Source organism: Clarias gariepinus, chromosome 24 (genome assembly GCF_024256425.1).
Source record: "Clarias gariepinus isolate MV-2021 ecotype Netherlands chromosome 24, CGAR_prim_01v2, whole genome shotgun sequence".
Classification (NCBI taxonomy): Eukaryota; Metazoa; Chordata; class Actinopteri; order Siluriformes; family Clariidae; genus Clarias; species Clarias gariepinus.
In genome coordinates, this window is record NC_071123.1 from 19377300 (window position 1) to 19403993 (window position 26694).

At 41.9% G+C, this 26694-nt stretch overlaps 1 protein-coding gene across 1 annotated transcript in view; it reads right to left on the minus strand.

Annotated features, from left to right (window-relative positions):
• LOC128512608 (trichohyalin-like) overlaps window positions 1–23633 on the minus strand; it is a 32530-nt gene extending 8897 nt beyond the window's left edge. The window contains 1 exon segment of the mRNA XM_053485962.1: window positions 23591–23633. Within this exon segment, the coding sequence (XP_053341937.1) occupies window positions 23591–23633 (43 nt within the window).
• Window positions 23634–26694: the final 3061 nt, after the last annotated feature.

Consider the following 26694-nt stretch of genomic DNA (forward strand, 5'->3'; position numbering starts at 1 on the left):
TGATTGATTTTTATTATAGTAAAACCAGGGAAATACATCACACTCTTACAGTATGTGTTATAATATCATCACATGTAGGTCAATTTAAAACTGGCTAAATATTTAAAGGTTTTAATTTATTGTCTGTATAATACATGCTTTAGAGCAGGGGTTCTCAACCTTTTGAAATTTAAGGCCCACAATAACGAAAAAGCATACAGTAATATGAAGACAAAAAAAAAAGGAAATAAATTAGACTGTAATGTGTTTTCCCACCGTCAGCTGTAACAGCCAAAATAAATATTACATTTACCACTAGTGAGACACCTGTGTTTACTTGGAAATAAGGAGATCAAGCCAAACTTTGACTGATATAAACAGGTGGTTGTAAATGGCAATAGAAATGTGATTGTCCATTTTGACATGGATGGACACTGACTGTCAGGTTGTATTCAGAATGAATCAAGGTCAACTTGTTTGAACTGAAGCTTTAGCCTGCTGTCTGCTGATTCATCCATCAGTTCTTCTTCCACAGTGGACAGAATCATGTCTTCTGAAGCAGAATCCACAGATAAAGGGTCCAAAAAACAAACAATTCTTTGTTGTCTGTCCATTGAGAAATAAAACTACAAACTTTTGTGACAACAGAGTCTAATGGTGGGTTATACTGAATACAGTATGGTGACATGAGGTGAGGCTTCCAGACTATCACTTATGAGTGAAAACATGACAAATTGTGCCTCCTTGACTCTATTGCAAAGAATAACTTATCTTAGTTCTAAAAGGTGATTAAGCACACATCCTCTTGAAAGCCATTATATTTCAGTGGTACTGGAACTGCAGAACACCATGATGTATCCCTGTCATCAACTTAGCATTATCTGTGCAAACACCATTACAGTATTTCCAATCAAGTTCTTTTTTAGTGAAGAAATCATCAACGTAACTCATAACATTATCTGTAAGCTACTGTTCTTGTGTAAAAAACAAATCTTCCTGCAAATTTACTGTCCTCGTGGAATCTAACAAAAATTAACAATAAAGCAGCGTTGCTAACATTAGTAAACTTGTCCCCCTGTATGGCAAATTACAGTATAGGCGTGTCTTTATTCTTTCCACAAGTTGACATTCAATGTCCTCACTCATGAGAACAATTCTTCTGCTCATGGTGTCAGTAGACAGTGGTATGGACTGAATTGTGTTTGCAGTGGGTTCCACATTAACTCCTTGCACAAATCTTAACCGTTATACAAAACAAGCTCTGTCTATATGAGCATAAACCAAGTAACTATCTTTCAACAACGCTTCTGACTGAACTGTTAATATTGTGATGACCTTCTGTCGTGCCAGAAACACGACCCTATTTATTAGAAAACATTCTTTTGGCTTCCCAACACATCTTGGGTGCTTTGTGTTTAAGCGTCTCTGAGCTTTGATGGTTTTTTAGCTTAATTTGACATGATTTCAGAACAATCAACACACTGCCTGCCACTATAAATACACAATTCATGTATTTACGTCACTAAATACATTACAGCACATGTCTTGGAGCATTCACTAGTACAGGTTTATCTCCCACATCATATTTTTATTTCAAAAAGTTCTCCATTTTGTAACTGTGTTCAAACATTAGCTAGCTAGTGGCAAAACATTTGTCTCTATCTGATGATGTGTCTATCGGCACTCTGATATTCTAATGTAACAGTACAACAGCCACGCCCCACTGCGTGAGAATGTCAGTTTTAGAGCAGGACGTCAAACTCAAATCACGCCCAGTACATTATTTAACATTATTTAACAGCCCATCAACTACAGCTATTTATTTTTAGATATATTTTTCTGCACACTAAAAAATGCTGTATTGTTTTTTCTATCCAAACGCTGAGTTGCCTCTGTTGGGTAATTTTTCTGGGTTATTTACAGAGAGTTGGGTAGTTTTTGTGTAACCCAGCAGCTGGGTTAAAGTTTGCTTGGCCCATCCCCCAAAGTTCACCGGTTTATTCAGCGGCTGTCAGCTTTGTGTCTTCTCTTTTAAGCGCTGGTGACGGTTCATCCTCCTCATGCATTTAAGGAAAAATTACGTTAAATACAAGGTCTGTATACACATGTTCACTCACCTAAGTCACATATAACTGAAAAAATATCACTATATGTAACATTTATTACTGTTACTGTGTTAAGGTTACACTCAAACTTTCAGGCTGGTCTAAGGTATGATAATTTAGCTGACAATTTCTGCTAGCTAGCCAAAGAGCCCCTCCTGTGTATGCAAGAAACAGATGTCTGAGCTTTTTAGCTTTTTCTGTAGAATGTTTGCAGGGTAACAAAGATGGTGAAGTGATGAATGAACTCTAAATTGTTAACTGTAGTGCTAGCATGATGCAGGCATTTAGATAGGTTGAAGTGTTAGCAACCACATTATCATTAGAACTTTATTGATCTTACTGCTCGAGACAATAAAATGCTGGGGTGTCACAAAACACTGATCTTCTCACAAATATGCATACCTGCTAACCTTCCCGATTTTCACTAGCTAGTAATTTATTCCCGAGTTATAATAATATTTTACACCTTTCCCACTTTGGCAAGTATGCTAATGTATCACCAGTAATTGCATGTAAGCTAACTTTAATCAAAGTTACTTGTGACTCAGGCTAAATTAACTATCAGTCAACGCGCCAACTACAGGAAAAAAGTACCAGCGCTGTACAGATAACTACTAGATTTAAGTATTAATATCTGGGTAATTGTAATGTGCCAGTATGACACCAGCTATGACATTTTTTTGGTAATTAGCTTAAAATCAACGCAGACCACAAGATCAACTAGTCTGACATAAACAAAAATAATATATTATAGCTTTATCCTAAAAGCCATGCTTATTTTGCTGTTTTAATTTTGATAGTATCTGTCTCCATGTTTTTGTTTCAGGTTATCTATTGTATGGGCATGTTATTCCACAAGTTCTGACGCGTATCTTTTTTATTGAACTCGTTTACTCACGACTCGGACGTCCATGAATTCCTTTTGTTCCTTCGTTTATTTTTAACATCAAAAGTTCAACACTTCTTACAGTTTTCTTGCATAAATCCACTATGGTTACAGCAACTTATTTTCTGTATCTTAATGAATTGTACGATCAAAAAGCTTGTGTTCTCCAAAACTTCTGCATCTTAACAACTTCTACCGTGCGTAATAATCATGCAACTACGCAGTTATGGAATGACGTCACACAAGAACTTACGATTATAAGTGAATGCTTAACTAATAAAATTTAAATAAACACAACAACAGAATCAAAAAAATTTAATATGGCTTTTACATTTCCAGCCCCTAATTGACAGGCAGCGAGACTGACAATTATTATTATTTTTTTTTAACGATATAGCAATGCAGTTTTATCATTCACATTAACCATCGCTTTAAACCTTTTAAATGTATACTATTTGCCTTAAAGTGTTCATATCTTGCGTACCAAAGAAACAGTCGTAACTAATTATGACATAATTAACAGTCCATTTCACATATGAGGCACAACTTGTTAACGGGTCTTTTTAGTGTATTGGTCTAAGTTTTACCCAATACACATCTCACAAGTCCTTTTTTATCAGGGAATACTTTCGTGATTCATCCGATGACCCATGAATTTCTTGGAGAATACTCATCAATTATTAGAACTACATCTCCAATCGAAAGGTTTTTTCTCACTTGAAACCATTTTTGATGCTTCTGAAGCAAGGGCAAATATTCACGCACCTATCGCTTCCAAAATAAGTCAGCAAGGTACTGACTTTGCTGCCACTTGCGACATGCATAAATGTCCTCTTTTTTGAAAGTCCAGGAGGCAAGTTTGGCTGCCTTTAATGAACAGCAGGTGGTTGGGTGTCAGAGGTTCCGGATCTGTGGGATTGTCCTTAACAGTGGTAAGGAAGGTCATTCATTATTGCTTCCACTTCACACAGGAATGTATGCAAGCTCTCATCATTTAGTGTTTGTTCTTTCAGTACAGATCTCAGAATATTTCAGACTGATCTTATCTGCCTTTGCCATGTTCCACCAAAATGAGACCCAGAAGGTTGGTTGAATATCCAATATATCCCCTTTTGCATGAGAACGCCTTAAATTTTTGACTGATTCCACTGTTGGATAGCAATTATATCTTGGCACCTACAAAGTTTGTTCCATTGTCACTTCTCATGATTGACACCTGGCCTCTCCTGCACACAAAGCGTTGAATGACATTCAAACAGGAGTCTGTGTCCAGTGACTGCGCAACTTTAATATGCACAGCTCTTGTGGTCAGACAAGTAAACAATGTGCCATATCTTTTAACATTACTTCTACCTCATCTGACATTGAAGGGTCCAAAATAGTCTACTCCTACGTTAGTGAAGGGTGGGTGATCTGGTGTTATTCTGTCACATGGCAGTTCAACTTTTTCATCTTTTGTTCAACAGTCTTTGCTCTGATCTTTCTACATGTCACACAACTGGAAAGAAACTTTCTCACAAGGTAGTTGGCAGTCGTAATCCAGTATTTCTGCTGCAATTTCGAAAGCATATAACTCCTTCCACAATGTCCAACCTTTTTATGAATGTCTACTAAGATTAAAGTTGTGACATGTGAATCTTTAGGTATAATGACTGGGTGTTTTACATGCTCAGGCATTGCAGACCTACCAAGGCGCACTTCAACACTCAGCACTCCATCCTGCAATACTGGGTCCAGTTTGGAGAGGCAACTGTTCCTTTTTACAGATGCATTACCTTTTTGCAACATGGAAATTTCTTCTTTGAATTTCTGGCTTTGAATGAACTTGATGACTTAGTTTTCTACTCTTGTTAAGTCTTGAATTGTCAGAGACTTGTGGTTTTCTGTTGTTGAATCGTCTACACATATTTTAGCCTTTTTTGTTCTCTGTTTAAGCATGTCCTTGATATAAAGAATACAGGCAACAGACCTTTTCAACTTGTACCAGTCAGAGTGATAGCTTGCTTACAGCATCTGTGCTCTCTGTAGTACTTACTATATTCACACTATATTCACAGAAGCTGAATGTTAATCTTATTGTCATCCTCCTTTATCGACAGGTCATGAATGTGCTCAGGCCATCTACACTCTGGTCCTTTGTGCATTTTTCATGAATTTTTCACAAGAAACTCGCCTGGATGCAGGATCGGCTGGGTTTTTTGAAGTATTGACATACCTCCACTGTTGTGGCTTGGTTGACTATCTTATAATGGCAATTCTATTGGCAACAAAAGTTTTGAAACAAAGTTTTTTGTTGTCAATATATCTTAAAACAGTTTACTGTCAGTCCAAAATATAGAGTCCAACAACTCCATTTCCAGTTGACCTTTCAACATTTTGTCAGTGTTCACAGCAACTACTGCCGCAGTCAATTCCATTCGCGGATTAGTGGTTTGTTTCAGAGGTGCTACACGAGAATTTCCCATCATAAAGGCACAATGTGTAAGTCCATCACCATTTACTGACTTGAGGTATGAGACAACTCCATATCCCATCTCACTTGCATCTGAAAAGTGATGAAGTCGTGCTGTAGTTGTAACTACAAAGTCACCTGGTCTTATGCATCTTGCCACACTGAACTTAGACAATTGATGCAACTCTTGTAACCAGGCTTTCCATCTTTTTGCAAACTTTTCAGGAATTTCATCATCCCATGTGAGTTTTCTTTGCACAACTGCTGCATCAAGATCTTGGCTGGCAGTATAACGGGTGCAAGGAAACCCAAGGGGTCGTAGATTGAACTAGTAATTGACAAGATTCCTCTTCTGGTCACAGGCTGTTCTTTTAAACTAATCTTAGACTTGAATGTGTCTGAATTGATGCACTACAACAACCCCTAGCTCTCTCGACAGGAAGTGCATCTTTGCTTAAATCCAAGTCTCTTATGTCTTTGACTCTTTCACTCTCAGGAACAGAAGTCAGTAAGGCACAACTATTACTTGCTAACTTGGTGAGGTAAAACCCTCCACTTGCACAAAGGTTGGTGAGATTGGTATATAAGACAGCTGCTTGATCATGGCTCGAAACAGACTTCAAACAGTTGTCTACATAAAAGTTCCTAAGTACTGTGTTGACTGCTTCAGCAGATGCATTGCTGCGGTTTTCTTTTGCTGTTTTCCTAAGGGCGAAGTTAGCAACACTTGGAGACGACTTTGCACCAAACAGATGAATGACCATCTTGTACTAGTTGACCAAGTTTTGATTTACATCTCCGTTCGGTCACCATAGAAAGTGCAGCAAGTCTGTGTCTTTTTCCGGAACTCTCACCTGATAATACATGGACTCCACATCTGCCATCATGGCAACTTCCTTTTGTCTGAAGCGTGTAAGCACTCCAATGAGAGAACTCGTCATGTCTGGTCCTTGTAGGAGCTCGCTATTCAATAATACTCCCTGGTAGCTGGCAGCACAGTCAAAAACCACCCTTAGCTATTTCTTCTGGGGATGGTATACGCCATGGTGAGGTATATATCACACTTGTCCATCTTGTCGTCTTAGGTGAGGTATAGGGACCTTGACTGCATGACTTTTTTCAAACATGTCATTCATGAAGTTTGAATACTCCTCGTGAAAAAAGCGGTTGTTCTCGAATTTCCTTTTGAGATTTAGTGCGCGCTGCATGGCTGCACTCCAGTTGTTGGGCATTTGAATAGCTACTTTCTTAAATGGAAGACCGATGTAGAAGTGATTGTCGGTAAACTGCAGAGAGTTAGACACAGAGTCTAAAAACTTGTAATCCTCTTGTTACAACTAGGCTTTATCATCATTCTGTTCAGGAAAATCATGGTTGTACTGTTGTATCAGTATTTGTTCCACACTTTTAATGGAAATTCTGTTGACTGTAACACTTGCCTGCTTGTTGTCATACATGCTTTCCTCGTCCGGTTCTTGAAGAGGTCCATTCAGAGTCCATCCAAGAGCAGTCTTTACTGCATAGGGCCCTTTGTGCCTGCTGTTAATTACTTGCCGTGGTTCTAGAAGCTTATACTCTTTGTTGCCTATGAGAATTTCAACTCCAGCATCAATCTAAGGCATTTTCATTTCACTGAGTTATGGCCACTTATCAATGTCGTGCTGTTGTGGAATGTTTTCCATTGAGACTGGGATGCTCTTTTGTGTAAACACATTGCTAAGTTCGACAAAGGTGTTTTCTTCCAGACCACTAACCTCCAAGTCAGTGAGCACATAGCTTTCTACTTGTTTCTTTAAGTTCATGGTGCTTAACATCATGTCAACTTTTCTGCCCTGAACATTTAGCCGCCTTGCTAATGACTCCATACAGAAAGTGGCAGAACTACCTGGGTACATAAATACATACACCTCCACTGTCTTGTCACTTTTCTTGGACTTTATTTTAACAGGTACTATGGTGAGAACGCAATTGTCTCCAGCCCCAGTACAGGCACTTGTTTCATCACTCACTGTAGCAGGCAAGGTATTACCTGTTTCAGTTTCATCGACTTTTACCATTACCTTTGCATGAGCTGTGTCTTGTGCGGCAATGTGTACCATGCGAGCACAACATCTTCTCCTCACTACTCAACCCACCGACTCCTCCTCCCCCTTCCTCCCTGACTGCTGACGATTTTGCCACATTCTACGATGGGAAGATTGCAGCAATCCGACAGTCCTTCGCTCTCAACCAAACTCCTACGGCAGAACCTCAGGACCTTTCCTTCCCTCCTATAGCAGAATTTTCCAACCTGTCATCTGATGAGATTCAACAGATCATCTCGTCATCTAACCCCACCACCTGTTCATTAGACCCAATCCCTTCCACAATGCTCCAGGCCATCTCACAGGACCTCCCTCCCTTCACCACAGCCATCATCAACCATTCCATACCATCTGGTCATGTTCCTGCTGCTTTTAAGAAGGCGAGGGTTATTCCCATCCTCAAGAAACCCTGCCTGGACCCATCAGAAGTTAACAACTATCGCCCGGTATCACTGCTCTCTTTTATTTCCAAAATTCTTGAAAGAGCTGTTTATAATCAAATGTCTCTTTATCTCTCACAGAACAACCTTAATGACCCAAACCAGTCTGGATTCAAAGTGGCACATTCCACAGAGACTGTCCTTCTGTCAGTCACTGAGAGGCTCCATGCTGCTAGATCTGCTAAACTGTCATCTGTCCTCATCCTCCTGGACCTGTCAGCTGCATTTGACACGGTGAACCACAAGATTCTATTATCTATTCTTACAAGCCTTGGAATTTGTGGAACAGCGTGGCAAAAGATAGATCATATGAGGTAACATGGAGGGGATCTACATCTGCCCCACAGAGACTCTCTACTGGTGTCTCACAGGGCTCAGTACTAGGTCTTCTTCTGTTCTCCCTCTATACCCGGTCTCTTGGTAAGGTCATATCATCGCATGGATTCTCATACCACTGTTATGCAGACGACACCCAAATTGTCCTCTCCTTTCCTCCCTCTGACACTCAGGTTTCCACCCGGATCTCAGCATGTCTGGCAGACATCTCATTTTGGATGGCTGCTCATCAGCTGAAGCTCAATCTCAGTAAAACTGAACTGTTGTTTATCCCTTGTGACTCATCTCCAGGTCAAGACCTTGTGATATCCCTGGACAACAACCAAATCACTCCTTCAGCCACCGCCCGCAATCTTGGGGTAACCGTGGACAATCATTTGTCATTTTCTCCACACATCGCTAACCTTACTCGCTCTTGTTGATTTCTTCTTTACAATATCAGAAGAATTCGCCCATTTCTTTCTTCACAGGCTACTCAGGTGCTTGTTCAGTCCCTTGTTATTTCAAGACTGGACTACTGCAACTCACTCCTGGCAGGCCTGCCTCTGTCCACGATTCGTCCTCTTCAACTGATCCAGAATGCAGCAGCACGTCTCGTTTTTAACCTCCCCAAGTTCTCCCACACCACCCCACTCCTCCGCTCCCTGCACTGGCTTCCTGTAGCTGCCCGCATCAAATTCAAAACACTGATGCTTGCCTACAAAGCTAAAAATGGCCCAGCACCCACTTACCTCTCTGCGCTAATTACACCACGCACTGCACCACGTTCCCTCCGATCCTCCAGCACTGCTCGCCTCATCCCACCATCTCTCAGGGATCGAGGGCGGCATGCCTTGAGGGTGATGGGAAGATGGAAGGAGTACTTTAAGGAGTTGATGAATGAGGAAAACGAAAGAGAACAAAGAGTAGAAGAGGTGACTGTTGTGGAACAGGAAGTAGCAAATATTAGTAGAAGTGAGGTGAGAAGGGCGCTGAAGAGGATGAAGAGTGGAAAGGCTGTTGGTCCTGATGACATTCCTGTGGAGGTATGGAAGTGCTTAGGAGAGGTGGCAGTAGAGTTTCTGACAAGTTTGTTTAACAAGATTTTGGAGCGTGAGAGGATTCCAGAGGAATGGAGGAGAAGTGTATTGGTGCCAATTTTTAAGAACAAGGGAAATGTGCAAAGCTGTGGCAATTATAGAGGTATAAAGCTAATGAGCCAGACAATGAAGCTGTGGGAAAGAGTAGTGGAAGCTAGGTTAACACTAGAAGCGCCGCGCCAGTGTCACCTACTAAAAACGCGGTTCAGCGGTCATTTGACCGCCTATTGTTTTAAATGGGAAGCTGCTGCTGACACACAATGATTGCTAGATGGCGCTTTCACCCAAAGCAAATAGTTTAGCTCCAAGATCAACTTGCACTTGGACAATGCACCATTCATTCCCGCGTTGATAATAATCGGTATCAAAGGAAGAGGGAAAAAACAAGTCAGAGGGAAAAAACAAGTCATGTTTGGAATTATAACCCAAAGTTTTTGACTTTTTTCTGCCGTTTTTTCTCCTCCTTTGTCCATCTAGGGGCCTTGTACTATAACAAAAAGGAAAGCTCTACTTAATTTTATATCGTATGGAGAAAATGTTATTAGTTTGTTCATTTTATTTGAAGCTTCTGAACGTCTCGGAGCAGCGATTTAGTTTTGAACTCGCTTCCGTGAAACTATCGCCAAAACAATATTAAATTTGAATAAATCAGATCTACCACAGCAGATAATAAACTATGCTATGTCATAACCGAAGCAAACACAACGAATATGTCTCGTTTCATTCAGTGTTGCTAGGCAACGGACCACGCGCCTTAATCGGTTTACTTGGCCGCGGTGTATTATAAACCTGCGGCATGTTTCACTCCTTATGTTCATGTAATAAAAGCGAGGGAAATGTGGAGGTGATGTGTGGCCACTGAATGAGAACTAAATCAAAGATTTCGGTAACTACACTGAGTGTAACATCTGCATAGTGACACTAAACAGCTGAACACCTTCACTTTTCCGTTTACCTCTGAGAAAAAAAGCTGTATTTCGTTTGTTTATATGTTTATAAAAGTACACGAAGTAGGCGCGCGCGCACACACACACACACACACACACCTCCCCTGAGCCCCTCGGTTAACTGTTTGACATAGTGACACTAAACAGCTGAACAACTTCACTTTTCCGTTTACCTCTGAGAAAAAAAGATGTATTTTGTTTGTTTATTCAGAGTAACACCTTCCAACCACCTCTCATAGTCTAGTGTTAGTTTTAGTGATTTGGCTGAAACTAATTATCACTACATAAGTACCCCAACACCACTGATCATGAGTTTCAGCTAAAACTAATTCTATACATGCAACAGAAAATGTAGATGCAGATTCCAAATGTATAAAGATACATGCTATATATATATATATATATATATATATATATATATATATATATGTGTGTGTGTGTGTGTATTCGATGCATGCTATATATATATATATATGTGTGTAATCGAGGCTGGCTCTATTCAGGGGCAAGAGGGGCAGCGCCCCATCAACTAAATGTCTGCACATGTTAATATATTCCTAAAATTAATATATTACAAGTTGATAAACTGATCTGCAGTAGCAGAGAAATCCGCTGAAAAAGGGACACTACACAACAAGGTATTAGATGTCCCTCATGTCTCTGTCGCTCTGTTGTGCGTATTCATTTACAGGCTGCAGCGCGCGCGCGCTCACACACACACACACACACCTCCCCTGAAGCAGTTGCGGCGTTTTTCAGTTACAACAAGCACAGCGATGAGTATAAGAATAAAATAAGGTAACAGTTTGATCTGTGTAGTTAGTGCCCTTGTATAGAATAAATAAATGAATAACACATTCCAACCCTCTCAAGAGAGTGCCATAGTTTTGCAAAAATACTTGCAAAACATCAGCATACATTGGAGGGAACTTCTGAGGTGGTCAGTGATTGATGGCACGGTCGTTCGGAGGGGGTTGTGATCACACCTACAGTTCTTTTGTTCTAAGCTGTCGGTCAAATATCTCTCCACTTGAAATGGAAGCACAAAATTGAGGGGCAACATGCAAGGGATTTCAGCATCTCCACGCACAGTATAAGCTGTTTATAAAAATAAGACACTGTTTGTTTTTTTATTTTGTAATATTTCTCGTGTTTACCTTGTACTGTACAATTTATATTCATTTTATTAATGAATTGCTGTGAATAAACTACATATGCAGTTGATTTACCAGAAAGGACTTTTCAGTTTTTGTGTGCTAAACTAAACTTCAGGGTCAAGTAATAGCGATTTTATTCGAAAAGTATATTATATATATATATATATATATATATATATATATATATGGAAAGATTAAGAAACACTCTGAAGCGGAATGTATATATGTATCTTTATACATTTGGAATCTGCATCTACATTTTCTGTTGCATGTATAGAATTAGTTTCAGCTGAAACTCATGATCAGTGGTGTTGGGGTACTTATGTAGTGATAATTAGTTTCTGCCAAATCGTTAAAACTAACAATAGACTATGAGAGGTGGTTGGAAGGTATTACTCTGAATATAAACAAACTAAATACAGCTTTTTTTCTCAGAGGTAAACAGAAAAGTAAAGTTGTTCAGCTGTTTAGTGTCACTATGTCAAACAGTGAAACAACGTAGACTCATCGCTGTGCTTGTTGTAACTGAAAAAAAACGCTGCAACTGCTTCAAAGTGTTTCCTCTCCGTGACCGCTGAAATCCGACAAGACTCCACGTTAGGCTACGTCTTGACTCATTTGCATATCGACGGTCATTAGATGTTGACCGAGGGCTCAGGGGAGGTGTGTGTGTGTGTGTGTCTGTGCGCGCGCGCACGCCTACTTCGTGTACTTTTATAAACATTCTACATATAAACAAACAACATACAGCTTTTTTTCTTTCTCAGAGGTAAACGGGAAAGTGAAGGTGTTCAGCTGTTTAGTGTCACTATGCAGATGTTACACTCAGTGTAGTAACCGAAATCTTTGATTTAGTTCTCATTGAGTGGCCACACATCACTTCCACATTTCCCTTGCTTTTATGCATAAGCACTGAAACATTCCGCAGGTTTATAATACACCGCGGCCAAGTGAACCACGTTCCCGCCGATTAGGCGCGTGGTCCGTTGCCTAGCAACACTGAACGAAACAAGGCATAATCGTGGTGTTTGCTTCGGTTATGACATAGCATAGTATATTATCTGCTGTGGTAGATCTGATTTATTCAAATTCAATAATGAGGCTTTATATCCTCAGGAGTGGTCATTACATATGTAATATGTAAAACAATATTGTTTTAGAGATAATTTCACGGAAGCTTCTAACAGAACGAACAAACTAACTAATTTTCTCAAAACCTTATAAAATTAAGTAAAGCGAAATTCCGTAAATGTCCTTATAAAATATCGCTGAGTATCAACGCCAGAACGAATGGCGAATTGTCGATATTTTACGGAAGCATATATAAACTGCATATATGGAATGAAACCTGAGATAGTTACATATACGCATAAATAGTATGCGCGATCCCTTGCGCCATCTGCTGAGAGAAATGAGAATCGCAGGTTGGAAAAGACAGGAAACGTCATGCCGCCGCGCAGCTGATTTCACGTAAATAAGAGCAAAATAGCTTTATACTGGCTTTTACTGGTGCGATTTTAAAAATTTAAGCATACAGGGTGATTAAGCTCACAGAACTAGGAAAAGTCATGAAAGGAGGGTCCTGGAAATTGATCGAGTGTAAAGTATAATTTTTTTTTTACCTCCTTGCGGTCAAATGACCGCTGCTCAGCGCTTCTAGTGTTAAGGGCAGAGGTGAGCATTTGTGAGCAGCAATATGGTTTTATGCCTAGAAAGAGTACATCAGATGCAGTATTTGCTTTGAGGATGCTGGCGGAGAAGTACAGAGAAGGTAACAGGGAGTTGCATTGTGTCTTTTTAGATTTAGAGAAAGCATATGACAGGGTGCCAAGAGAGGAGCTGTGGTATTGTATGAGAAGGTCTGGAGTGGCAGAGAAGTATGTTAGAGTAGTGCAGGACATGTATGAGAGCTGTAGGACAGTGGTAAGATGTGCTGTAGGTGTGACAGAAGAGTTCAAGGTGGAGGTGGGTCTGCATCAAGGATCGGCTCTAAGCCCCTTTTTGTTTGCTCTGGTGATGGACTAGATGACAGATGAGGTAAGACAGGAGTCCCCATGGACTATTATGTTTGCAGATGACATTCTGCTCTGTAGCGAGAGCAGGGAACAGGTGGAGAAAAATTTGGAGAGGTGGAGGTATGCTCTGGAAAGCAGAGGAATGAAGGTTAGACGCAGTAAGACCGAATACATGTGTGTAAATGAGAGGGACCCAGGAGGATCGGTGAGGCTACAGGGAGCAGAGGTAAAGAAGGTGCAGGATTTTAAGTACTTAGGGTCAACGGTCCAGAGCAACGGAGAGTGTTCAAAGGAGGTGAGGAGGCGGATACAGGCAGGTTGGAATGGGTGGAGAGAAGTGTCAGGTGTGTTGTGCGATAAAAGAGTATCAGCAAGAATGAAAGGAAAGGTGTACAGGACAGTGGTAAGACCAGCAATGCTCTACGGCTTAGAGACAGTGGCACTGAAGAATAGACAGGAGGCAGAGTTGGAGGTAGCAGAGCTGAAGATGTTGAGGTTCTCCTTGGGAGTGACAAGGATGGATAGGATCAAGAATGAGTTTATCAGAGGGACAACCCACGTTAGATGTTTTGGAGATAAAGTCAGAGAGGCCAGATTGAGGTGGTTTGGACATGTTCAGAGGAGAGATTGTGAATATATTGGTAGAAGGATGCTGAGGTTGGAACTGCCAGGCAGGAGGTCTAGAGGAAGACCAAAGAGGAGATTTATGGATGCAGTGAGAGAGGACATGAAGTTAGTTGGTGTGAGAGAAGAGGATTCAGAGGATAGGGTTAGATGGAGGCAAATGATTCGCTGTGGCGACCCCTGAAAAGGAACAGCCGAAAAACAAAGAAGAAGAAGATCTATCAGTCTGGTAAAGGTTATAAAGCCATTTCTAAAGCTTTGGGACTCCAGCGAACCACAGTGAGAGCCATTATCCACAAATGGCAAAAACATGAAACAGTGGTGAACCTTCCCAGGAGTGGCCGGCCGACCAAAATTACCCCAAGAGTGCAGAGACAACTCATCCGAGAGGCCAAAAAAGACCCCAGGACAACATCTAAAGAACTGCAGGCCTCACTCGCCTCAATTAGAGTCAGTGTTCACGACTCCACCATAAGAAAGAGACTGGGCAAAAACAGTCTGCAGGGCAGATTTCAATATATATATATATATATATATATATATATATATATATATATATATATATATATATATATATATAAACTTTTTATTCTTGTTTCAATGTTATTTGGAAGTAAACGAAATAGTAATAGCTAATATAGTAAAATTAATAGTTAAAATATTAACAAGGGGAATGTTTAATGTCATGTGGGCATTATAAGATTTGTATTAACAACTTCTAACTAAAAAGTGGCAGCTGGCATGCCTAAAAATAGACGCAGGTTAATTTTTTTAATAGTCTAAATAAAAATTCTCCTTATTAATTTCCTACATCATAATTTCCTACATTTCCTACAGTCTAATTAGTGCTCAACCGCACCAAAACGTTTTCCCGAGCGCAGAGGAATGTTGTTGTAATAAATAAATTTTTTGCAGTAAGGGCCTTTTATTCCTATTAATCCTGGGTTATTGTTCTTTTAGTGTTACTGTGTGTGCTTTACAATGCCAGACAACATTTAAATACAAATTATTCATCCTCCCAAGGTGTGAATCAGCTGTTCTCACCTATACAAGAGAAACTGAAATGCACCTCTCCACACTTTAAAAACCTCTTGAATCTGAGGCTCTTCTGGAGACTTTCAGTGATTTAAATTTGTGTAATTTTAATCTTCTGGAGTCTAGATTTTAAAGTTGACATTGTTACCGTTTTTAATCCTTGGAATGTGTGGCGAGTGCTAGGGTCTCCCCTCTGCCGCTCCCCTACTGTTAACTACTGTACTTACGCCACCTTGGGAATTGCACCCAAGGAAATAAACCACCCTAATTATTAAATTAACTAAGGCACCCAGGTATGTTCACTGAAGATGCAATAGGCATGGATTTTGTACATAAACGTTTATTTTCTCACAAGTCATACACAAATCATACACAATGTAATAATCCCAGAGTTATGTATAACAATACTAAAAGTAGCTTTAGTTTGGCGACATCAAAGATATGCTAAGCTAAGAATGACAAACATGATAAAATGTACCATCAGACTAGAGCTGGAGCTTACCAGTGGATGGCAGACTATGAAAGACCAGGAGGGGATGCATATATCCAGGCCAGAATCACCCCAAACACATGTGAATCACATCCACACACAATTCACTGACAATCGACACAGGAGTGACCAACACGCACACGAAGAGGGGAAACAAACCCCAACACATCGCACTGCCACCACCTTTAGCTCACAGCTACAAGATTAAGACATATATTTAAAAAACAAAAAACGAGAAAGACAGGAAAGGGACAAAATTTATAATTTAAAAATAAACTCAAAGAATGCATACACAGCCGTAAGATAGCAAAGCAGCCCGCCAATAAAGCAGCAGTCATGCAACACAGCAGTGAAGCCAGTATATGGTGTATATTCATCCAGTAACAGTAAAGCAAATAAACTAAAAAACAAAAATAAATCATGCAGGCAAAAACAGCGTTCATGCGAAGCAGCATTCAGGCAGAGCAGCGTTCAGGCAAAGCAAAACCAAACAGCAGCGTTCATGCATTTGTCCACAGCACCCACTTCAACCTATAGTTCCTGTTCCCGGAGGCTGAATGAACAACCCCTAGCAATCCCGGTACAACCAGGAAATACAGGGAATGAGCCACTTACCGACTCCAGTTAGGCAATGTTGTTAACAACGCAACCCAACCATCTAGGTAAAAACGAAGCGAAAGACGGAAGCGAAAGTCAGACACTCAACGAAACGATGTGCACGCTACGCACAGGAGAGTCCACAGAAAAATGACATCACTTATATGAAAGCGAAAGTCAGACACACCATAAAACAGCACGCGCACTCTACAAACAGGGCTGGTAGGAAAATACCTCACTGTTAATGGGTCCAGAGGAAACCTGTGGCAAGACCGGAAGTCAGGTACACAACCAAAAGAAGGCGGGCGCGGTCCATGAAAGGCTCTTCCGCTACCTTTATAACAGCCCACAGGCAAGCGGATTGGCTAGCGTCTGGAATAATCTCCAACACGAACCAGGTAACCCAGAAGTACTCCAACCGGTTGTAAATAAGGTGCCCACATAAATATAATCAACATGATGAGACAGCTCATCATGCTACAATCGGAAGAAATCGAGATTTTCCTTATAATAGTATAACTTATAATAGTATAACTACATAACATTGTTTTTAATCACTCTATGTCAAGAACTAACCTGGGATGACCAGAAGACGTGGCTTTAGCGGTTAGCCCTTTGTAGCGTGAATGGTAAACCCAAACGCGGAAGAACACGAGTAGGCAGGATAATCACGCTTTTAGTCTAAGGACTCACACAAATGGGGAGTAAGGGAAAAATACCATCTAACCCGCGTCCTATAGATACACACTCGATCAGGAATTGAAACCAAAAAGGTGAGTACTCACAGTTAGGTGAAGGATTCCGATGTGGCATCGGTGAAACTCAATGACTGAGCGAGGTGCTATGGTTTGTTTACCTCTTTTATACTTCCTGGTTTGCGACCGCTTAACTTCCGGGTCCTAGTGCCGGTCGCGTTCCGAGTGTGCATGACAGTACCCCCCTGTCCAGGACCGGCTCCCGGATGAGCTCAGGGTCGAGGATGAACCGTGCTGGAACCCAAGATCGCTCCTCGGGGCCGTAGCCTTCCCAATCGACCAGGAACTGGGTGCCCCTGCCCCGAGGGCGCGAATCAAGGATTCGTCGCACGGTGTAGGCGGGACCGCCGTCAATGATTCGGGGAGGAGGAGCAGGGGGGGTGGGTGCAACCAGAGGTAAAGTGATGAAGGGTTTTAGCTGCGATGTATGGAAGACTGGGTGGATCTGGTAGGTGACAGGGTTAATCCGTAAAGTGATGCGGTATGGTCCGATGAAACTTGGTGATAATTTTCTTGATTCGGTGTGCAGATGGAGGTTTTTAGTTGATAACCACACCTTGTCACCTACGTGGTACAAACGTCCCGGCGGGTGTCGGCGGCGATGCTGGGTGACGTAGCTGGTGTTGGCTCGCTGGATGGCGCGATTCGCTTGGTTCCACATTCGCCGACACCTCAAATGGGCTTAGGTTGGTGGCTGAGGGGACGTGGAGATTGTGGGACAGTTCGGCCTATTTGAGGTAGCGGGCCCAGGAGCGCTGGCGATCGGAAACTAAACATGTCAGGTAGCGCTCCAGTTGTTGGTTGGTCCGTTCCGTCTGACCATTAGTCTGGGGGTGGTAACCGGATGACAGACTACAGGTGGAATTGATCAGACGGCAGAAGGCCTTCCAGAACCGGGCTGTGAACTGGGGCCCCCTGTCCGAGACGATGTCCTTTGGGAACCCATGCAGTCAGACTACATGTTCCAAAATCAATTCAGCTGTTTCTTTTGCTAATAGGAGTCCGGCTAGGGCCACCAGGTGCACGGCCTTGAAGAACCGATCAACGATGGTTAATATGGTGTTCTTACCCTCTGAAACCGGCAGGCCCGTGATGAAATCCAGGGCGATGTGCGTCCAGGGCCGCCGAGGAACTGGGAGTGGTTGGAGTTCTCCTGGAGTTGGTTGATTTGTGTCCTTTGTCCTGGCGCACACCGGGCACGCCTGAACAAACTCGGGGACGTCTCTCCTCAAGGAGGGCCACCAGAACGCCCGTTGAATGAACGATAGCGTTCGTCGAGCCCCAGAATGTCCGGCGATGATGGACGAATGCCCAATTGGAGAACCTCCGCTCGTAGATGTTGGGGTACGTGGAGTCGTCCAGGCGGCACACCTGCCGGTTCGGTCTCCGCCGCCTGTGCCTGGCGGACCCTGGTCTCCAAATCCCAGTGGAGGGGTGCGAGGATTCGAGATGGATGGATGACAGGCACAGGTTCCGCCTGGGGGGAGATCGTCCTCATACTGGCGTGATAGGGCGTCGGCTTTGGTGTTCTTCGACCCCGGGCGGTAAGAAAGATGGAAATTATATTGTTCAAAAATAGTGCCCACCGTGCCTGTCGTGGATTGAGCTGTTTGAGGTTCTTGATGGTGATCAGGTTTTGGTGATTGGTCCAGACGATGAATGGCTCACTGGCGCCCTGGAGCCAGTGACGCCATTCCTCCAAAGCCCACTTTATGCCCAACAGCTCGTGGTCCCCTACCCCAATTGCTGCTGAGTGGGGTCAAATTTTTTTGGAGAAGAAACTGCAAGGATGCAGTTTCTGGTCTGGACCTCGCTGGGAGAGAACTGCGCCGCGCCCACATCCGACGCGTTCACCTCCACAACGAAGGGTTTGTTGGCATCAGGATAAAGAAGAATTGGGGCGGTGGCGAAGCGATGGCAGAGGTTCTTGAAGGCTGAGATGGCAATTGGATTGAGCTGAAATGGGTGAGATGAGGTCCTGGTCAATGTGGTTAATGGTGCTGCAACTGTACTGTAGCCTCGGATAAAGCGACGATAGAAATTCGCAAACCCGAGAAACCGCTGAAGCTGTTTGAGTGTCCTGGGTAGGGGCCAGTGACGTACAGCTTCTAGCTTCTGCGGGTCCATGGCCACACCCTGGGGTGAAATGACAAAACCCAGGAACGTGGTGGAGTGCTGGTGAAAAGCACATTTCTCCAGCTTGCAGTACAGTTGGTGAGCGAGCAAACTCTTTAAAACAGCATGTACGTGTTGGATATGTTCTTCCAGGTGGTGGGAGTAAATGAGGATGTCATCCAGGTAGACGAACACCCATCGGCCCAGCATGTCTCGGAGGACGTCATTTATGAATTGTTGGAAGGCCGAGGGTGCGTTGCAGAGTCCAAATGGTATGACCAGGCTCTCATAATGTCTGGTGGGTGTGATGAATGCAGTCTTCCACTCATCACCCTCTCTGATGCGCACCAAGTTGTAGGCGCTCCGGAGGTCCAACTTGGTGAACACGGTGGCACCAGAGAGGGCGTCCAGGGCTGAGTTGGTGAGTGGTAGTGGATGTCTGTTCTTAATGGTGATGTTGTTTAGCCCCTGATAGTCAACACATGGGCGAAGTTCGCCCCCTTTCTTCTTGACGACTGCCTCGCGGCGGCAGGCGAGGTGGAGGGCCGGATAGTCCCCTGACGGAGGGCGTTGGTGACGTATTCCTCTATCGCCTGCGTCTCCGAGGTGGATAATGAGTAGAGATGGCCGCGGGGAGGGACAGAACCCGGCTAAAGTTCTATCGCCAGGTCGTATGGGCGATGAGGTGGGAGGTGGGTAGCTCGTCTCTTGCAGAAAACTTCAGCCAAGTCCCGATAGGCAACAGGGATGGCGTTGGTGTCGACGTCGGGGGCCTCGGACTCCCTGGAACACGTCCCAGTTCGTGCCTGTAGGCAGAGTTCGGTGCAGGTTGGCCCCCACTGGAGAATCCGGTTCCGCGTCCACGAAATGATCGGGTCGTGCTGTAACAGCCAGGGATAGCCGAGGATGATGGGCGGTGATGAGATGGATGTAAGGTGGAATTGGATCTGCTCCTGGTGCTGGTCTATGGCGAACGTGATGGGTTGGGTCTGATGGGTGATAGGGCTGGATGATAAGGGCCGACCGTCGACTGAAGTGATTTTTACCGGCTGGGATAACGCCTCAGTCCTCACCCCCAAATCTTTGGCATAATTAGAGTCAATGAAGTTACCCGCGGCACCGGAGTCGATGAACGCGGTGCTTCGAACTCGTTTGTGGCCAATTTGGAGGTTTACCTGAACCGTGAAACGTGAGATGGTGGCGTTGATTGTGGAGGAGAGGTGGAGGGGGCCCGGTGAGTCTCTCCTTTTAATCACCGGAGCTGCGCGTTTCCCGGGTGAATCGGGCAGATAGCTCGGTGGTGCGCCGCCGACCCACAGTAGGCACACAGCCCCTCTCGATACTGTCGTTCGCGTTTGTGTCAGGGAGGCGCGTCCTAATCGCATGGGTTCCCCGGCTCCGGTGTCAACCACGGCAGGAGGTGGAGATCCGACAGATCCAGTAGTGGAGGTGGTGAGAGCAGTAGGTGGTCGTGGTGTGGTGTAGGAGAAGGTGGGTGTAGGCAGCAGGGTCCTAGGGGCTGGCTTCGGGCGAGAAAGGATGCGTTGATCGATACGGAGGGCGAGCTGGATCATCCCCTCCAGGGTAGCAGGAAGCTCTCCAGGGTAGCAGGAAGTTTGGTGTCGGTCTCCACCTCACCTGCTGGGTGTTCGAATGTGAGTCTGAGTTGGCGGGTGAACTCATTATATGAGTGCGCGGTATCTAAATCCGCCCGGAGAACTGCCATGGCCCACTCAGCTGCCTGCCCGGATAGCAACGAGACCAGAAGCGCGATGCGTAGCCGATCGGTGGAGTACCTGGTGGCATTGAACTCAAACACCAGATCAAGCACTGTTAAAAACACATTACACTTCCCGTCCGTGCCGTCCCATTTATCCGGGAGTGCCAAAAATACATCAGAAGGAAGGGTGGGGGTTGGTGAGAAAACCGACGGGAGACCGGCTAGCCGCGCTATCCACAGCCGCCCGGAGATCCGCGTTCTCCTGCCGGAGCTCAGTCATTCTGTCAAGAACTAACCTGGAATGACCAGAAGACGTAGCTTTAGCGGTTAGCCCTTTGTGGCATGAATGGTAAACCCAAACGCGGAAGAACACGAGTAGGCAGGATAATCACGCTTTTAGTCTAAGGACCTTCACAAATGGGGAGTAAGGGAAAGACACAATCTAACCCGCGTCCTATAGATACACACTCGATCAGGAATTGAAACCAAAAAGGTGAGTACTCACAGTTAGGTGAAGGATTCCGACGTGGCATCGGCGAAACTTAATGACTGAGCGAGGTGCTATGGTTTGTTTACCTCTTTTATACTTCCTGGTTTGCGACCGCTTAACTTCCGGGTCCTAGTGCCGGTCGCGTTCCGAGTGTGCATGACACTCTATACACAATAATATTCTTTGGTATTTTTATTTAAAAAATAAAAACAGGTATGGGGCTAACTTGGTTTATTAATCCTTGGCCTGGCTTAGGTTTAGTATTCAGTGCGCACCTCACACGCATATCATAACACTCAGAAAGACCTTTTATTTGGGGTTAAGTGACTGATGTGCCTAACATTTTTCAGTAGATCCTCTGTTTCACTAAACAATCCTTGACTTTTCATGAGTATCTAAAGCCTCTTGACACCTCTCTCTCTCTCTCTCTCTTACACACACACACACACACAGCAAACCAAATCGTCATTAGCACGTCCCTCCCCCAAACAGCACAGCCATTTACTTTCTTTCCATTTACTTACATCTGAACTGAGTCGTTTACATAAGTCACTGGTCAATATCTCATCATATCAATTTATTCATACAGATGTCCCTGTTTTACATGGAAATTTACAGGTTTGTTACAGAATGATTTACTCTGACAGAGCCACCAGAACAGTGGCAGCTGGAACACCTAAAACACATACAGGTTTAGTTTTTAAAATCTAAATAAAAATGCTTTTCTAAATGTGGGCTATTGTTATTTACTTTCAATATTTGTTAATTTAATTTAATTGGGGTTTGGGCTCCGGGATGTTGAGCATCGTGATTCTCAACTTTACTTTCTGTGACGGCATGCGCCTGTGACGGGTGTGCGCCCAAATCTACTATCGCTACTCGCTCACTCCGTAGGCTCCCTGAATAGGCGGCAAAGGGACGGAGCCGCTTATTTGTGCCGGCTGGCGATAATTAACGTTAATAAGATTGCGGGCTTATAAAGTTACTGCATTATGTTTCAAAACATCCTTAATTGACATTTTTTTTCAAATCATATGTCCACAAATACTTTGACAACATACACTTATCAACTTATCCACATACACTTATCAACAGAAACTTTCCATGCACGCACATACAATCTCTCCAGCGAAAACAACGCGAATACCCTATATACAGTACTGTACATGTATTTGTCTTTGGTGCATTTCTGGCTGAGAATGCCTGCATTTTTATCGATAAATTGCGCGTGATTAGCAGCCTTTTTTATTAAAATGCTGCCTTTTGTAAAGTGGAAGTACGAGTCGCGGGTTTCCGCACGGCGATGAACAGCTTTATTTATAAGATATGTTGGCATATTCACGAATCAGGACATTCGCATAGTTAACACTATCAAATAGTGTACTATCAGGAAATTAAATAAATTTTAATACAATTTAAACCGAGGCATTGCCATGTCTTTTATTATTTTGTACCTGTTGAGACAATACAAAAACTATAAAAGAAACTTACTATGAATTTCAAAGCATGAATTTGGGCATCTCATTTTATCCTTATGAAAAAATTTGAAGCACATACATTGTATATGAGACGCGCGGACTGACACACACACACACAAATTAAAATGTAAAAATAAAAATAACCAGAGCTCCGCTGTCTACGCGAGAACGGACGGGATCAGGAAATTAAATTAATTTCAATACCATTTAAAACGAGGCATTGCCATGTCTTCATTACTTTGTCCCTGTTAAGACATTACAAAAACTATATAAAAAACTTTTAAAGCACGAATTCTGTCATTTCATCATTATGAAAATAACATGAAGCACATATACACACGTTCATTATGAAATATCTGTTGTAAAACAAAATAAAATTCATGTTTGCTTCAGCACTGGAAACAATGTTGTTTTAGGTTAACTTATAAAGGATAAAGTCCTTCCATTCGCCATCTGGCGGATGTTCAGTGAAGCACAAAACATTTATTTTAAATTCCAGAATGTTGCCTCTGGCAAGTCAGGGCACGCTGCACGCTAAATTGTGGAATCTTGTGGGAAAACACGCGCAGTCTTAATGGCGACATCTGTAGCACATCCGCATTGCTTTCAATAAACTCTTCTTTTTATAAACAGCCTTTTCTAGTTCTTATGATACTTAGTTTCAACATTATTCAAATTGCAAGCATTGTCCATGAGCAACTCTATTTCGTTGGATTTTGCAGTCAATTGACTCAACTTGCCTCTTCTTGCGTTCATCATTTTGTGAAGCTTCTCTTCCAATCCTTAGTAGGTGAGCGCCCTCACACGCTCAGACTCGGTATTTGCAGCGTTGTCATCGTCGTCTGCCATAGTGATCTTCAAGGCAAGCAAATCCTCTTACGGTTTCAATTACTTATCAACACTCACTGTGTGTTCCTCTGAGATCGCACGCGCGTTCTTCCGTCCACATTCTTGCATAAATTCTTTTCATTCATTTCTTGCATAAATCCCCTATGGTTACAACAACTTATTTGCTGTATCTTGATGAATTGTACTTCCAGTCATGGCTGTGTTATATTACGGTCAAAAAGCTTATGTTCTCCAAAACTTCTGCATCTTAACAACTTCTACTGTGCGTAATGATCATGCAACTACGCAGTTATGGAATGTCATCACACAACAACTTATGATTATAAGTGAATGCTTAACTAATCAAATTTAAATAAACACAACAACAGAATCATAAAAATGAAATATTGCACTTACATTTACAGCCTATCTTAATGGACAGCCTTGTAATTTTTTTATTTATTATCAATCATATTACACACTAAATTAATAGTCTTATTCAGTTTAATCTTTGCTATTCAACTAAATTATTACTTTATTTCATTTCTTTCTTCCTAAGGTTGAAACCAACATGGTGGAATACCTCCAGCAAGCTGAAGTATCAAGGCCGTACCCCTACATCCTGACGTTGGGAAATAATGACCAGCACTGCTCTCAGGCATTTGTCATTCTGGTGAGACAGGCTCTGGAGCAATGCACACTACTTGGGGCGGTTGATGTGTGCGTCAGGGCATTTTATATTTTTGACATCAACTATCCAAAGCAGTGTGCTATACTATAAAGTATAGGACTTTTTGTAATGTTGCTATGAAATAGCGAGGCCTACCTAAAAGTCACCATGTTTGTATGTTACAATGAGACCAGGGCTGGATAGTTCTGTTCTGCTTAAAAGATATCTAATGTCACAAAGAGATCCTGCTCTGTAGAAGCTGCCTCAGCCTATTTGTGCAATTACTCCATTCTGCCCTTGTGAGTAATAGTATAGTAATGATGTCGCTGTTGATTATCTGTTCTTGTGCTTTTGAAAAATAAATGTTTTTTCTATGAACATTTAATAGGATGTTGTTTATCGCATATATGTATGGTTTGCAAAACTTGGAAGTTTTTTTTTTTTTTTTTTAACAAACCAGTATATAAAAGTAATTTAACTGTTTAATAGACATGGGTAGTATTTTTTTTTTTTTTTTTTTTTTTACAGATTCACTGTAAAACATGAAAATAATAATAACCTATTTGTGAGGTAGAATTAACTCAACATTCCAGTTAACATTAACTAACATCTGGGTAGAACATTTGACCAATTTATGTGGTAAAAATTTAACCCAGCATTATAGTTAAATATGACCCAGCATTTGGGTTGAATATTTAACCCATCTTGCTAGGTTAAACAAATAACCCATTTTGCTGGGTTAAATTAACCCAGCATGTAGTTAGTCCAATATTTACCCAGCAACTGTGTTGTTTTTAACCCAGTATTTTTTAGGGTGTGGTAATTAACATCTATTAAACTAGGCATTGAAAGTAGGATCGAATCTTAAAAAAGAAGAACAAAGAACTGTTTGAAATATCACGTGATAAAATTAGCTGTTTTTGTTGTTATTTCTTTTAGATTTTTTCCCAAACTTTAAAAATATCCAACATTAGAAGATTCATGAAGAACTCACACATGACTGTTTCTGTTGGAAACTGAGTCTCCTGTCTCTCTCTCATCTTTTTTTTCCCCAGCAGACTGTATTTATTGCTCTGTACACTGGGTGATGTGTTTCAGATGTGTTTCAGGATTTGGCATCAATCACTGAATCCCATTTAAGGTATGTTTAGGCCCAGAGCCTTGAGTTTAAAAAATAGTTACATATATAAAAATTTTACTGTCCATAGTGAATATCACTAAGTTTTTACTCCTCCATAAACACTTTCTCTATAATATTTAAATACTGTTTATAATAGTGAATATAATGATAGTGAGTGTGGGGAAAAAACATTGTGTGTTTGAGATGCTTACTGGAGATCTCACTATTGAACACTTTACTGTACAACACATGATCAGGTGTGTTTACTTTTGTAGCTCCTTCCACACTCACCAGTCAGTAGAGCCGAGTTCTTCATTTTCATTTTCTCTTTTTCTGTCCACTTTTTGTCTTTCTGTGGAAGAGAATAAATCAGTGTGAAGGTTTTATACCTGACTCCATACTGTATGTAAATAAAGTGTTAAATAAACATGAACTCCATATCACTGTTTGTGTGTAGGTATGTGGGGTGTGTGTGTGTGTGTGTGTGTGTGTGTGTGTGTGCGTGTGTGTGTGTATGTGTGCGTGTGTGTGTAAGACCGAGGGGTGATATTACTAACACTATACGCTAACCTGGTTAATATACGTATACAGTACAACACTGATGGTGTTTTATTGTAATTGTGACAGTAAATGTTTTATTTTTAATGTTCGTTATACCTTCATGATTAAAACACACAACACAATTCCCAGACACTGAGAGTTTGTCATGGATTTTTTTTTTCTCCGAAGTGACATTAAATTTGCCCTACAGATTTTAATAAAATGGTTTTAAGTAAATTAATGTTGTTCCTGGTGTTGGGTCTCTACACAGATCCTCATGTTAAATTAAATATGTATTAAACCTTTTTATGTCTCTATGAATATAATTTAAGACGTGTATGAAGGTTATAATTTATTTAGCTTGTTTTTCTTGCTTGTATGATTTATTTTGTTTATGTTTATGTTTATAATCATATCAATACAGTTATTGTCATCAGTAATCACAGTAAATTGTTAACAGTCATGTTTTCCCTGTGTGTTCCTGTTGTGTGTGTTCTGTAGGACTTTCATGTTCATGTTTGTTCCGGACTTCAGTTCCCAGTATGCATTGCACCTCACAAGTCAGTCACATGATGTTAATTGTGATCACGTGCACCTTGTTTAGTTTAATTAGTTTGTCTATTTAAAGTCGTGTTTTAAAGTTTTCTGTTAAGGATCCTAATATATTTTGTTTTGTTTGCTTGTATTAGCTTTAGCATTAGCATGATCATCAGCATTAGCCTTTAGTTTGTAGCCGAGACACAGTCATAGTT